Here is a 16047-nt window from a genome sequence, read left to right on the forward strand (position 1 = left end):
TCCCGGGATCTACCCATACCGGCGCGCGCGCGCGCACACACACACACACACACACACACACACACACACACACACACACACACCATGATGAGAAACAGCCTGAAACTGAGGCATGCGATGCACTTTTGCAGCCTGTTAACTATCGTAGCTCACACGTACCGTTTTAAAGTGCTTCTCTGGGCCCTCCTAGATTCCTATTCTTTGGCCGTGCCCTCTGTGAATTAATTGTACACGAAGCAAACTCTGAATGAGAATAATGACGATAAAAGATAGAGCGCAACAGCTCTGATCACAAGCTGCAATTGCAGACTGCTGAGCGCTAACAACTTCCGGTGACGTAATCACGCGCCATCGCAATTCAAGATTTACCTGCTTAATTTTATTTTTTAAATATTTTTTTGTGAAAATGAGACTGATAGGATCATTAGGGTGCAGCGTACATTAACACAAAAAAATATATTACTAACATGTACAAAGACACACAAATGTTTGTTTGGTTTTTTTCCTCCTCGACACTCCTCGGATCTACTTGGGACCGGTCTTAGATCTACCGGTAGATCAGGATCGACGTAATGGGCACCCCTGCTCTAATCCTTTTGTGACACCTCATCTGTGTCCCGAGTGTGTTTGTACATGCGTTAGAATTCTCTGATATTTTTCAAATCCACTATAAATGCATTGTTATTATTATTATTGTTGTTGTTGTTGTTAGATTGGTGAAGCTTACAAAATGAGCAATATTTAAATGTATAGGTTATTGGACTCCTTTATTTTGACCAGCCCGCATCAGTCAGACTTGGTTTGGAAAAATGTAGACCTCAAAATATGACTTAATTATACAAAACTGTTCTGATTTATTTCAGTAAAACAAAATTAATCATCAGTCTGGGGAAAAGGGGAAATCTTTTCAGCTGGTGAAAAGAATGAAATAGTCCAATGTCTGAAAACAACAGACTTTTCAAGAAAACGTATCACGGTTAAAAAATATTGTGTCTGAGAGCAAAGAGATTCATTCACATAAAAGTGTATAAAGAAAAGTTTTTCTCCGGCAAATTATACTATATTAAGCGACCAGCTCTCCAGCCAAAAATATGAGCAGATAAATGAATCCTGTTGTGGTCTACCGAGAAGAGCTCCTGCAAAGGCTTGAAGTCACATCCTACGCTGTATTGTGGCCACCCCTAATCAATGCGCACGAGGAGAAATGTTTGCAGTGGGCTCAAAAATACATGGAGACTAATTTTCAGCAGTGACAGAATGTTCAGTGATAAAAGGCTGTGCCAATATGGATGGTCCTGCTGGCTGGCGTTTTGGTTGGTTGTTAAATGGCCACCATACCCCAATAAGGCTGTGATGTAAGCAAGGAGACTTGAATAATGGGGCTTCAGACGCTTGCCTGATCGTTGTATAAATACCGTAATTTCCGCATGATAAGGCGCTTCGGAGTATAAGGTGCACCTTCAATGAATGGCCTATTTTAAAACTGTTTTCATAAATAGGGTGCACCGCCTTATAAGGTGCATAGAATAGAAGCTACAATAGTGGCTGTGGTTGCGTTATGCATCCACTAGATGCTATGCTAAAGGGAATACATTACAATACAATATAGCTTTATTTATGTAGAGCTTTCTCAACCGTTGCATCTGTAAATTAACAAAGCGCTTTACTGAACATTTAAAATACTACGTCCAAGAAATCAGAATATCAATCTATATATAAGGCGCATCGGATTATAAGGCGCACTGTCGGCTTTAGAGAAAATTTAATGCTTTTAGGTGCAACTAATAGTGCTGAAAATATGGTAAATGAATACCGAATTTTCTGGCATCCTTTATTTTCAGAGTGAATTAATGAATTAAAACATTCCAATGAAGTGGAAATGGTTTTTAAATCCAGATTAAAAACTATGCTGTGTTTCTATAGGTATGATGAATGCTTTTTCAAACTATTTGTAAAATCGTGTTTTAGAAAGTCTTGTTCTCCCACAGTATTCTCTTTTAGTTATTCTTTATTTGATTTTTAAATCTATTTGACTCAGTTCGTACATGTTTTACTTCAAAGTGCAGAGGTACTGAGTTCAATTCCAGCTCCGGCCTTCCTGTGTGGAGTTTGCATGTTCTCCCCATGCTTGCGTGGGTTTTCTCCAGGTCCTCCGGTTCCCTCCCACATTCCCAAAACATGCAGGGCAGGCTGATTGAACACTCCAAATTGTCCCCAGGTGTGAGCACGGATGGTTATTCATTTCTGTGTGCCCTGCGATTGGCTGGAAGACAGCTGGGATAGGCTCCAGCACCTGCAGAATGAACATGCATATGTATATAACAGCCCCTAGGGCAGTCTTCCTCAACTGGCGGACCGCGATCCACGACCGGACCGCCGACCTCCTCTGTCCAGAGCCTCGGCAAATTGTATAAAATAATAAATTATAAAGTGATTTTTACGTTATACATTTTATATTTTTGGACTATAATCTGCGCATTACCGCGATCGCTTGTTAAAATTATCCGTTGTATTATTTGCGTGCACGAACAGATGTATTGCAGAGGACGCAGCAGCGCGACTGTGTGTGTATAATGTTTGACGAACTGGAGACCCTGGCTGAGCAGGGCATGTCGGCGATAACGATGCGCTGATTGGCTCCTCTGAACTGAAGGTGTGCCCATACATAAGCGTCACGCATTCAAAATGGATGATTGTGTCAGGAAACGGACGCATGCGCGACGCCACAGTGTGCTCACAGCTTCAGCCCAGGAGAGCCGCACACAGACAATTAGACAAGACGAATCGCGGGAGGTTTCGATTGTGTGCAGTTTTGCTCCCGTCTACCCGGGGATCTTTGCAGCTGTTTAACAGCAGAACATCGCAACATGGTAAATGAACATCCCAATGGCGTCCTCAAATAATATTTGCATGCCTCAGACATTGCATTCACCTTCAGTGGAAGAACAGCACTGCACATTCCTGTGCTCCCTTGTGTCAGTATTTAAAATGGTTCTTAACTCCTCTTCTGATATATTTTTCAGTGATTTCAGAGGGGATGTGAAAAGGGGAATTGTACAAATGAAAAGGATATTTTTGTTTTCATGTTTAGTATTTATTTTGGTAAAATGAGTATTTTGTTTTGCTTTTGTTAAATTAAGGGAAAAAAAGACAACTACTGTTTAACAAAGTTAAAGTAAAAATGTCTTATTTCCCTAAAAGGGCTATTTCTATTATTAAGCAGGCACAACTTAACAAAATAAAAGAGTTCCTGTGCATCAACACAATACCTCTCATTATTTGCTGTGTACTGGCAAAGTGAATAATTGTTATTTTCATGCACCCCATTATTGGTTGGTTGTGAGGAGTGTTGATGTATAAGCTTGGCTTGACCATACTAAATGGGCATATAGCCCTGCTCCCCATGACCGCCGTGCATGGGACCGGACCTTGGTCTTATAAAAAAAAAAAGTGGACCTACAGCCTTTCTAGTTGAGGACCACTGCCCTAGGGACTGGCAAATATCAAAACAATGTGGTAAATAATATGGTAAATATCAAAACAATGTGAACATTTTTCATTTCTTAGAAAGCCCCCTGTATTTTAATTCCCCCCCCCCCCCCCCCCGGGTTTTCAATCTTTTTTTTTCTTCTTTTTCAAATTAAAAGAAAAAGGATCATTGTCATCACTGGTAGTTTTGAATGGTCCATTGGAAAAAAAATATGAATCTTGCCGTGAACTTAAGGGAAAACGGTTACAAGTTAGACAAAAAGCAAAAATACTGTGAGTGCCACACCAAATTATCCTCAACAAAAGAAAAAAGCATGATGAGGGGGTGCGCTCAAGCGGAAAGATCTGACTTAACCATCTGAATGCTTCAAAGTGTGACCAGTTAACGTTTCAACATGGAGCTCATCAAAAATTTATGAAGAGTGAACACGCTTTTGGTGAGTTAAAGAGAGGTTAAGAATAGACGGGATAAGGCGGACGATGCTCCCGGGATCGGGAATATCCTCAAATATGCAGTTTAAGTCGCAGGAGTGACAGTTGCGGGCAAAAGGCTGAATGTATTGTCTGGATTGAATGATAATTGTTGAAAGAAGAACTGCATATCACTGGCATCATGTCACAATTAGATAAGTGTGATTTTTTTTCACAAATATATACGATTGGTCAGTTCACACCCGTGGTTGTTATTTTTATTTATTTATTTTTTAACCATTCTAAAGTGTTGAAAATGGCTTGCGCTCTTTGACGAGGCAAGGTTAATGATTGAACAAACGTGATGGTTTTGGAGGTGCAAGGTTCGGATTTTGAATGTAATGCATACCTAGTCTAAGAATGAATGCTGCCACCATGTGTTCTCGCCTCTTGCCATCTTTCTCTCTCTGGCTCTGACTCTCTCAAGACTCGTATGCAAACATCTCACACACACACACGCACGTACACACACACACACACACACACACACACACACACACACACACAGCAGCAGTTTTAAAAATTAGTCCATTGTTCTGTCTGTCCTGGTTTGTACTGTGAAGGGGTCTGCCGTCTGAAGACTAATGTTGTACTGGAAGTGATTAAAGCACAGTATTAGGTCATCGATTCACTTGTTCTCATCCTTTTCTTTGACACTCACGCTTTCTTTCCTCCCTCCCCAGAGATATTCCAAGGATACCAGACAGCACACATGCACAACTGGAATCAAGTGAGTCCTTACCATTTAACATGCTTGGTCCATGACAAAATCCCACTGTGTCTCTTTTTTAGGTTAAAAGTGGTATTCATCCTTTCATGCACCCTGTAACCTGATTACCGGTACATGATAAGCTGTCCACTGTAGTAACCGCTGTCCCTGAAAGGGTTCAACGATGTACAGCCTAATAAACAGTAGTATATACTTCACTCCTATTATGGTGGCAATAGTGGCAGCCATTTTCAGCTGTTTCTGTACCCTACTGCATGATTTCTTTTTTTTAAATACATAGACTTACTAGGGATTGAATGCCTCGATCCTGGAGAAAAAAAACATGAAAAAACGTCCTTGGCACTGAATTAAGACACATCCACACTTGAATGACATTCCTAACATTTTATTACATAGCTAGAGAGTGTTCACTAGTTATTTTCAAGCAATTTATAAACCCTTCATAAGGACAACATCATTCTTCAGTACCCCAAATCTGAATGAATTTCGACGTCGGTCTGCCTCTCTATTTTGCAGTCATGCTCCTGTCCCAGCCTCCCTCCCCTTTGTATCATTTCCTTATCGTTTCTCTTGCATTCTTTTTATATATTAAAGTGAACTATATTTCCTAAATGTTTGCCTCGTGTCGCCTTTCAGGTTCAAGTTCTTTTGAGTCCCAAAAGATGGATCGCCCGTCCATTTCCATCACGTCCCCCATGAGTCCCAACATGCTGAGAGACGCGCCGCAGTACTTGTCGGGACAGCTTTCAGTAAGTGACCTTAAACTGACACGTGGATGATGATAAAAGGCCTTGTGCATTGGTGAGATGAGTTATGAACAGGAGCCACGTCCTATTGATGTTTTCCATTTTCCTTTGTATCATTTTCAATGCGCACACTGACATAACTCAAGAAAAGGGTGTGCGAGTTTGTTCAGGCAAACGGGCACAGAGTCACATATATTTGGCTGACCTTTTTACCATCCCAACTCTGGAGTGTCAGTAATACGATGTTTCCATTTTCTAGTTTGAAAACCCTCCTTGGATGAATGGGTTAAACAGTTGCACTGAAATATGGACATGATCGAATTGTATAAACGTTGTGCGCGTGCGTGAGTGTGCGCGTGCATGTGTGTGCGTGAGTCTGTGTGTTTTATGCAATGAAAAATGTTCACGTGAGGAAAACGCTAGATTAGTAAAATATTGTAGTCTTCCAACCTAAAATCTTTGTGGGGATGATGACACAAGAAGCCAGGTTTGGCTAATTGCACATCCGCAACATCTGATAAGCAGCGAAGAGACATCTCGGGGGGGAAAAAATATATAAATGAGCCGACAAAAAGAATAATACCCTAAAAGTACACACACCTGTCTTTGTGTTTGGGTGAATTGTGAGTTGATGTTGTTTTGTGGGATATTGGTTTTATCGCATTTCCCTTTGTTGTTAATTTTGCTTATGCAGAGCCAAAGCCTTAGTAGAAGAACACCGCCTATTCCCCCTAGGGTCCAGGTAATGGGCCCTGTCTGAAGGGCACCCTCTATTGGTCTTTGCTCTTTACTGTTGACTGGCCTTTTTCTGTTTCCATACTTGGGAAAATGCATTTCCAGGGAAATTAATGCTTTGTGTTTCCCTGTCAGTGCAGTGCCTTGTGTTACATTCTTCTCTATGATTTCTTGCTATCACCATTTTGATTCGAGTTATGATGCATTGCTCATTTTAACCCATTCATGTCAGTTTGCCAAGGCAGTGCATGCCCAACTAATCGACATCAGAAGAATAAAAAAAGTTTCCATTGCCTCATTCACTTTTACTGACGTTACATTTACAGTATATGTGATTTTGACATACACAGTTGCAGGAGGGTGTTTTAAGGACAGAGGACTGGATTTATTTTCCACATCAAAATAAAGCCACCTTTATACATAACTACATCACCCCCCCCCCCCCCACACACACACACACTTCTCCAGGAATACCTTTCCTTGTGTGTTCTAATGATACAGTAGTGTAAACCGTTCTAAATCCAGTTTTGATTAACTTGTTTGAGGTGCCATTTCGCAGCAAAAGCAGAGTTGAACATTTCATTTTACACCCAAACTATCATGAATCGTCCAGGTAAACTACACAGGACTATTGCACATTTGTAATGGTACTAAAACAAAGATGAGGAGCCCGTCTTTGACAGCAAGGACTTCTCTTGGATGTCAGCCGTGTCCTTCTATAACTCTTTGATGGAATTGGGGTTTCAAAGTTTGATTGTTTAATTTTGCACAAAAAGTTGTAGAGATTCTTATAAACAGGTGGAATGAATGTCAAACTCATTGGCAGAATATTAGACCTTGTTTGTGTGTGTGTGTGTTTGGTGGGTGTGGGTGTGTCTGTGCGGGTGTCTTTTCAGCTCCTCGATAAGTCCTGAGGGGAAAAAGTCTAGGTGATTTCATTTTTTTTTTAAGCTCCATAAATGTGAGTTTATAATAATATCAACAATTATAACTTAGATTTAGGGGCTTTTAAAAGACCCATGGACATTTCTTGTTCAATCAATTTGCTCCAAAATTGCAAGCATGTGTTGGCTGATCCCAGGTAATGGATAAAGCCCACACCTTACGTCAAAGGAGTCATTCATAAAAGTACTTTAATAACCGATGCCAATGACGATTGATCAAATTTCTCATAACATGTTGTGAAAGTTGTCAGCATTTCTATAGTTGTGGCTATTGTGCTAAAAATATATGACTGTAGCCTTCGAAATCACAGCAACCAAGTATTGTGTGGTGGTATCGACTAAACTTTTTTTTAAAAAAGGGCAAAAGTAGAACTTGGTGATGCCGTTTTAAAAGCTGCTTGAAAATGGGTCCCATTGTTATGATGCAGAGAGAAGTCTCGTGATGCCTTCAGATAAGCAGTGTGCATTTCGCATTGGTTGAGGAAAAGCTCAGTTTGAAAAAAAGTCTGGATCAAACAGCTTAGTACTTAAATCAGCTTGTTAACACCCTTTTGTACTGTCACGGGGAGACGTGGATGTAGATGTCTTGCGTTTTGATGCTATTATAGTGTTTTATTAGTGGGGGGGTTGTTTGTTTTGTTCAATGAATTAGCTCACAAATATATGATCACATCATGTTGATTGACATGCAGCATTCTTTTAGTAGTCTGCTTTTGACATTTAAATTTATGTGGAACAACTTTAGTGACAAACTCCCGTCCGTCTATGTTTACGTTTTCTCGGCGACCTTGTCTTGGCTGCATTCTTTTGCAATGCTGCATGGATAGCTGGTAGTTTCACTTGCTTTCCATTATCATATTCTTGAAGAAGTATGGACAGTACCTTAGAAGATGTCTTTTTTTTCTCCATCTCATCCAGTTGCTTTGAGGCCACTGTTAAGAGTTTTACCTCTTCTAAGTGTCTGCTTTTGGAGTCCATACTTCTCTTTTTTACTACCTTTGATTAGTCTTGCAAGAGCATGATTGATTTGTCAATATCAGTGCCCTTTGTCCAATATCGGAGACATTATTAAAGACAACATCATCACTGCAAGATGGCATTATTTCCCTTGAGCTCATGCTGGCAATGTTAGAGCATCTTTCTTCTTTCTTGTAGTATTTCACTTCAACTTTGGTTCCATGAGAACCAGATGAATTACAGACAATTCCTTTCCCTAATATTTATTCTTCTGTGCAAGAGAAACACTGCAGGATGAATGATCGGCTCAGACCCAAACATCCGCAATCATATACACTTACCCCCCCCCCCCCCCCCCCCACACACACACGCAAAAGTTGATCATACACAAGGCGTGTAATCAACTGTTTAGCTTGATTAAGTTGCAGACACATTTAAGAGTAAATATAAACACATAATCCATCAATGCCAGCACTGTCCATTTGAATGACCTCATATTCTAATTCAGTACATTTTCAGGCAGGTGACTTTATAAGATCTCAGGAACAAAGAGCACCATATTTTGTAGTCAACAACTGTGCTACATACGGGAAACAAAAGTCCATGCCAAGATTTAATAGAGCCTAGTGAAGTTGTCTTCCCCAGCATTATTCACTTTGTGTATTTTCGCAGTTTATGGCTTAGATCGCCGTGACTGAATTAAGTTTTGTTTTCTGCACTTGCAGGTTAAATTGTGGTATGACAAAGTTGGCCATCAATTAATAGTCACCATACTGGGAGCCAAAGACCTGCCACCCAGGGAAGATGGTCGGCCCAGGAACCCTTACGTGAAAATCTACTTCCTCCCTGATAGAAGGTGAGCACTGGGACCGTTCCCGTCCATGGTAACGTGTAGTGAACAACATTTGCTAACATGTTCAGTGTCATGTCTGTCCACACTCCCATCATTCCGCAGTTGGGTGTGCACTGTACCACAGTGCCCTTTGACTTTGTGGTTCTTTAACCTATGGATCGTCAGCGAAAATAATTTGAATTGTTGTTCCCCCAGTGACAAAAGCAAGAGGAGAACAAAAACAGTCAAGAAATCCTTAGAGCCCAAATGGAACCAGACTTTCATGTATTCCCCGGTACATCGGCGGGAGTTTCGAGAGCGCATGTTGGAGATCACGTTATGGGATCAAGCCAGAGTGAGGGAAGAGGAGAGTGAATTCTTGGGAGAGGTAAGAAAGACAAAAAAGACATCTCCACAATATGTACACTCTACATCCATATGTGTTGGAACACGGTTACCGTATTTATCATTTTTACCATGATCAGGTATTGCGTGCATCCCCTTAATTTGCCTTACTTCTTAATTGTACATCTAGCCAAGTTATTTTGTTCCGAATTGTTTTCCAGCAGTGCCTTTGTTACAAATACTGGAGCCTGGCCCATGGTTGGATGAGTTAGGTGTGGAAAAACTATTTTCACTTCCAATTTTCTGCCCAATGATACGAGGCTTTGCATGATCGGGATTTGGGGGGAAAAAAACAAAAAAACAAAACCCTTATCATCGATCCAATCAGAAGATAGAGCAGTAAATCAATTTAAACAATTTGTACATTTCCTCGACAGTTGACACCCACCATTCACGGTGAATAAGGACCGGAAGGGGTCCATGAAAAGCAAAAATCCACATATAATTGATGGCCATTGAAATGCATTGGGGGAAAAAAATGAACTAAAAATAACTCTTCAAAAAGCACTGATAAATGTTAAACGTACTGTATATAATGTGTTTACATGTTTACAACATTTCTTTCTTCGATGAAAAATGAAAATGGGGAAAAATGCATGAACATCGGCAGTCAATCAGGTGGCCGAGGCTTTTGCTAAAACTTTGGCTAACGCTAAAAACATTGCTATCTTAGTTCAGCAGCTGTTAACAAGTCAAAACACGTAAGCAGCTAGGCTAACTTCCTCACTCCACATTCTGCCTGCTCCATTTTGGCTCCTATTGGAAGCCGTCTGTGTTGTATAAGTCCTGCTTCCCGCAGACCGTGCAGTAATTGTTTGATCTTGCATTATTGTCCAACTTTTGCCTGCCTAGCTTACTGTGTGTGCATGTACCATAGTCAGCATATTCTCAAAGTCGTTTGGCTGTGGCAAAGATTTGCCCCCATCTACACAGATTGTATTGACTTTATATGTAATTGTATCACGAGAATAGCTTGACTCACGTTCGGTATGACTGCAGTACATCTTGTATCCTCGTTGAGCCAAAATTTTGTGCGTCAACAACACATACGTTCCCGTCTGATTTCAAACAACACGCCCGCTTCCTTTTTGCATCTGTGATTGGCTGAATGTGCGTGGCCAAAGATCTTGGAACTGCCGCCTGGCGATGAAAAGCTATTTTGATGTGACTATGGCAACATCGTTTGTGTTCTTAATTTAAAAATATTTTAAAATGAAATCATTAACACACAAACTGGGGCTGGTTGGTTTTTATGTAAATAAAATGGTTTTCTGACCTTTTTACCACATTAATCATAAAACTACATCAATGCTATTCCTTTCTGATTGGATGTTCAAAGGTACAAAGGCTGTCTGCTCACACGACACGCGACAAGGCTATAAATAGATTAGCATTCAGGCTCACATATACATTATGGCAGCAAAGAATGTCCCCGAAGTGAACAAGGTTGTGTTTGCTGTAATCGTTTTCCCCATCATTGATTGATTGGGCAAATTGGGACAATGGTCAATCACAGATTTTGTATAAAATGCAATACATTGGCCGATTTTAATCCAGCCGATCAGATCAGTGCAAGTAAGGGGCCCCTATCCCACGAAGGGCCGAACAATTGCGACTGTTGGCGAGGGTAGAAAAATGCGTGTTCGCATCAGCGTTCGTCAGGGTTGGTTCAAATGCTTGCAAACATTCACGTGAGGTTCGCCAGATGTTTGCCAACAGTTTTAGTGGGGGGGGGGGGTTCTTGTTACAAGGAAATATTTGTGATAAGGGAAGCATAGGTGAACATTTGTCGACCGTTTGGCGCATCTTTGTGAGCTTAAACGAACCCTGACGAATCCTGACAATAACGCAACATTTGTTGCCTTCGAAAACACTTGCAATCGTTCGCCGCTCAGTGGGATGGGAAATACACATTTGGAAATGAAATCGCATAATTGAAAGATGAATTCTTAACGACGACAAAGGCCTTTGAATTGGTTCGTATGAATTTCCCGATGAGCGATCGCCACGGTCTGCAACCTGACTCTGGCTTTTCACACTGGTTAGATACTCATTGAACTGGAGACTGCTCTTTTGGATGACGAGCCTCACTGGTACAAGCTCCAGACCCATGACGTGTCTTCCATCCCGCTCCCGCGTGCCTCGCCAAACACACAACGTAGGCAACTTCATGGAGAAAGTCCAACACGGCGGCTTCAGAGTAAGTGCCGACTCTTTCACACACACGTGTCGTAAAGCCCTGCTAAATGACTATGAGCATTTTATGTCCTGTGTTTCACATCATTTGTACTGCTTTTGCTTTTGCAGACAAAGGCTCATATTCATACTCAGGTAAAGGTCCCACACTCGTAGGCGGCACCGTTTTATGGTGCATTTCAGTGTCTGCTATCCTCTCGACTGATGCATTCCTCTGGCTTGATTCTGTACCCCACATCCGTGAAGGGCGCATGTGTCTGCTCCTTCACGTGTTGCAATGTGGCGAGCCGGTGTGTTAGATACACCATTTTTGAAATCCGCACGGGTTAGCAGACATATTACTCCCCTCAACATAATCGACTCCGCCTGTTAAATGTCTAACAGTGCCACCCCGCAACCAAAAACTTTTTCCTGCAACAACTGTACTCAGCCCTAATGGTGTGCTCTAAAATGCTATAAAATCTCAATTTGCCCGTTGTGACTGACGAAACCACTTGCTTTCCCTTTGTGATATTTCCCATTACAAGCAGGTCCCTTCAAATTAAAAGCCCAATTTCTCTGTCTCATTTTGCTCTGCTTGTATATGTGTGTGTTCAATGTGACTGCTCTGTAAACTCACAGGGGCTACAGTACATCTTCGTATCATTTGTGAAATCCATGATGAACATTCAATGATTTTCACACACCCAATATGCTTATATATTTTATATATATTGTACATACTGTACTCTTGAGAGTTTCTTTTAAAATGCCTTTTGGGGGCACCTGATGTACTTCCTACTTCGAGGATTGAAAGTGATGACAGCTGTGAAAAGTTTGTGACATGCCGAGGTGAAAGGTTAGAAGTGACATGACAGCGTGCAGCACTTGTCATTTATAATATGAGAAAATGTCCACTTGACCGGAGTCAGCCATGACTGCAGACTGAAAGCACTGTGTGTGTGTGTGTGTGTGTGTGTGTGTGTGTGTGTGTGTGTGTGTGTGTGTGTGTGTGTGTGTGTGTGTGTGTGTGTGTGTGTGTGTGTGTGTGTGTGTGTGTGTGTGGCGGGTAGAATTTTCAAGTGAGGTGATGCATACCAGTGTCAATGGATTCATGAAAAACTGTTTACTTTTTGGTCAGTACAAGTGCGCCAAAAATAATAATTCACATGTAAATGATTCAACATCACTGCAGTGTTTTTATTTAGACCGCAGTGATGTTTGATCTCAGGCCTTAATTGAAGCGCATTGAAACCTGTTTCATTCTTGACTCGCTCCGCCCATTCGCGACTCACGTTTTTTCACTTCTCTCTATCTTTATCTCAAAGGATCCCAGAGGATAAGTGATGGCGAGATCTCAGACTATGATTGTGAAGATGGTGTTGGGGTCATAACAGGTAACATACTCTGCTCATATTGACATTATTAACTTCTGTCTGAGTTGACCCGAACGGGTAATTTTAACCTCGGCATTTTACAAAGTGAAGTCTGGATAAAACAGGTAGATTAAGACTACACCCCCAATGTCAGCAGTAACAGCAGCAAGAAGAGGCAGTCGTGATCTTTTCTTGTCTGCTTCTGCATTGCAACTTGGTATTTGTCTGTTTTTACCAAATATCCAGCTGAACGCCCACGCTGAACATCAGAATGAGAGCTGAAGCTGTTCTGAGAAAAGGGGCCACAAAATGACAAGTACTTGAAATGTCGAAACTGAGTTTTATTTTGTAATGCAGTCGACCCCAGCATACTTACAGTTCAGCACTTGCGGATTCACATATTTGTGGATTTTTTGGTTTTTTTTTTGTTCCAATGCTTTTTTTCATAATTGGTAACATGGTGGGGACAGGGGTCGTGGTGCGTTTGGTTTTTCCAGTATTCTCCCCCCTGTTTCCTCCCATTGTTTGTGAATGTTTATCAGTGTATTTGGAACATCGTTTTGGTTAGTACAATTACAAAAAAAAAAAGGTTCCTCAATGCCCCCATGCTACCTCCAAACAAACTATTTGGGGTTGTGCTCTCAAAGGCTCGTTACGATGAAAGGGATGTTACAGTATTTGATGATCAGATGTCGGAGATACATCTTTGCAGTCACCAAGCCCACGAAGCTTTATAGCATACTAGTTTTTTGTTGTGCTGTTGGCATGCTTTAAAAGCACCACAAGATCCAAATAACTAATGGTTTGGTGTTACCCCTTCTTTCCTTGACATGTTCACAGACTACCGACAGAATGGCAGAGACTTCCAGAGCTCCACTTTGTCTGTCCCAGAACAGGTGATGTCTTCGAACCATTGTTCCCGGTCTGCTGAAATTCACAGAGCACGTTCACGCTCTCCAAGCGTTCCCCCACCTGCCAGGTAACTATCAATAAATATACAATAAGATGGTTTTTTTTGTGTTTGTTTGTTTTTTTTATCGTCTTTCTTTAAGTGTTCCTTTTGACCTTATTTATTGTAATACTCACATTAATTTTAATGGTATTGCTTGTAATCCATTCAAATTTCAATTAAATAGTGGAGGGGTGGGGGAGTGATCAGGTTAATTTAGGGTAGCATGTGCGTAAAAGCAAGGGGTTGCAACCTCTGTACGCCTATATGCCTTCGGAATTCTCTGGGTTACGTGAATTTATTCATTCATTTTTTGGGGGTGAAAAATCTGGTAATTTAATCAAAATGATCTCTGACTCATGAGTTCCTGGATGGCATCGGTGTATTACATAAAAATTGAACCAAATCATTTTTTTTCTTCCAGTTTGAGTTGGAGGGTAATGCCTTATAGCGGCTGAATTTATGCCAAGGCTGCACACGCTACCAAGATCTTGAAACGGAGAAAAAGTGACTAGTAACCTTTCATCCTTTTATGATTTGTTCTCAGCATTGGAATATGTTTCTCAAAGTGTCCGGGCATAGCCTTGGCACCGTCAGACCTTAGACCTTAGCTACTTTCCGCTTGTCCAATTATAGTTTGAATTTTCTCGAGGCTCGCTGTAAATCAGTGCCATAGACAGAGCAAACACACTTACCGAAATTGTGTAGGTCAGGATTATGCTAAAGCAGCTTTTTATTTATTTATTTATTTTTTTTACCAACCAACATTCAGTTAACGAATTAGTATATGAGATAATAAATGAATTAAGGTCATTTGGATTTATGTAAAAAAAAAAATGTTTTTTTAAATGTCACCATTGTCTCCAGTTGCAGTCAACCTGCATCTGGTAACATACGTTGTCTTATTTTCCTTTTTGAAAGACTTGATTTGAACTTTTGAAGGTTCTTGCAAAAAAAAATAATAAAATGTAATCTTCACAAATCCCCTTTGACTTTCTCATCTGCATCACTGTGAGTTCGTCCACCTTTGGACCACCCCTCTCCTTCCTATCTCTTGTTTCCCCTTTGACACCATCTCAGATCGCAGCCATTTTTTCACCCTTCCTCTAACCAGACATACTCAGTCGAATGATGCACCTCAAAAGGAGCCCAGGTAGCTGTTAACCTAAACGTGCATGTAACCCCACAAATCAGGTTCCAACTCAATAAACTGCAAACCCTCAATCCGAAGTCATTTTTTTTCCTGTTCTCCAAGACATCTCCCATCTGAGTATGTAGTGCTTTGTGTTGACACAATGACTATGTGATTCGCTTCCTTTCACTGTAGTCAACTTTACATGCAGTAACTTCTTTGATATTCTTACATCACATAAAACAAGTGTATGTACATTTTAATATATTGTAACTTGTCAATTAAAATTCACGGTTTCCAGATACAACTGAAAGCCGACGGTTTTAGTGCCATTTACGTTTTGACGACAGTGTCGACTTTGTCTTCAAATGCTCGAACTTGTGCCGGACGTTTCGGTTAAACAGAAAACAAAAAGCGAACAACAAAACACCTCAGCCATGCATGATCAACATTGCGTGGTCAATATGTTCATCCTTTTCATTGTTTTCATGCCAAGAGTCATTTCCTATCCTGCCTCAAATTGCCCATGCAGTCCCTCAGGCAGCAACCATTGCAGAATAGTCCTCAGTTCAGGATGCAGTCGCTTGAAGGAGTGCATGCAAATGATCTGTGAATGGAAACTTAGAGGTTCAATTACGAGGTCCCCACCCTCTCTTTGTGTTACCATCCCTTGCGGAGGAGAAAAACAACCACCTCTGACCAGCTGTGATATGATATTTTTTCCCAGCCAAAACCACCGTGTGTACCCAATCTGCCGTGAGGAAGCAGTCAGGTTACTGCGTTCCACTCGGATATCCCGTGCCTTTTCTGAGGGCGCCTACTCTTCTGACTATGACTTTGAGAGGTATTGACATGCAGTGCTGCTGCCTCTGTGCATCCGCAATGTCGACGTCTCCGTTGTTCATTTATCTGTGACTGTGATGCCAGAAAAGGATATCCTGTCGGATATCGGTTTCTGCCAAGGAGACATCACTGCTCTGAAGTTGTGTAAATGGACATGAACGGTACACAACTGTCTCTGTGTTTGTAGGCTGAGGCTCAGAGCTATTTCTGTTGCTGTTGTCAGCAGTACGACTTCAGTAAATCACTGGCCAGCACGTGACTGT

At 41.1% G+C, this 16047-nt stretch overlaps 1 protein-coding gene across 7 annotated transcripts in view; it reads left to right on the forward strand.

The window, feature by feature from the left end:
- The window catches only part of rims2a (regulating synaptic membrane exocytosis 2a), a 139344-nt gene that overhangs the window by 86717 nt on the left and 36580 nt on the right, over nt 1–16047 (forward strand). For 3 of the 7 annotated variants that reach the window (XM_086112617.1, XM_086112618.1, XM_086112619.1), the window contains 10 exons: nt 4644–4690; nt 5327–5439; nt 6131–6178; nt 8798–8928; nt 9121–9292; nt 11356–11509; nt 11617–11640; nt 12813–12881; nt 13701–13839; nt 15669–15785. In XM_086112617.1, the coding sequence (XP_085968743.1) occupies nt 4644–4690; nt 5327–5439; nt 6131–6178; nt 8798–8928; nt 9121–9292; nt 11356–11509; nt 11617–11640; nt 12813–12881; nt 13701–13839; nt 15669–15785 (1014 nt within the window). The remainder of the gene's footprint in view (nt 1–4643; nt 4691–5326; nt 5440–6130; nt 6179–8797; nt 8929–9120; nt 9293–11355; nt 11510–11616; nt 11641–12812; nt 12882–13700; nt 13840–15668; nt 15786–16047) is intronic. The other 4 variants (XM_086112623.1, XM_086112620.1, XM_086112624.1 and 1 more) reach the window with 2 other exon arrangements.

Source organism: Hippocampus guttulatus, chromosome 6 (genome assembly GCF_054856545.1).
Source record: "Hippocampus guttulatus isolate MCC_2025c chromosome 6, RoL_Hgut_1.0, whole genome shotgun sequence".
NCBI classification, from domain to species: domain Eukaryota; kingdom Metazoa; phylum Chordata; class Actinopteri; order Syngnathiformes; family Syngnathidae; genus Hippocampus; species Hippocampus guttulatus.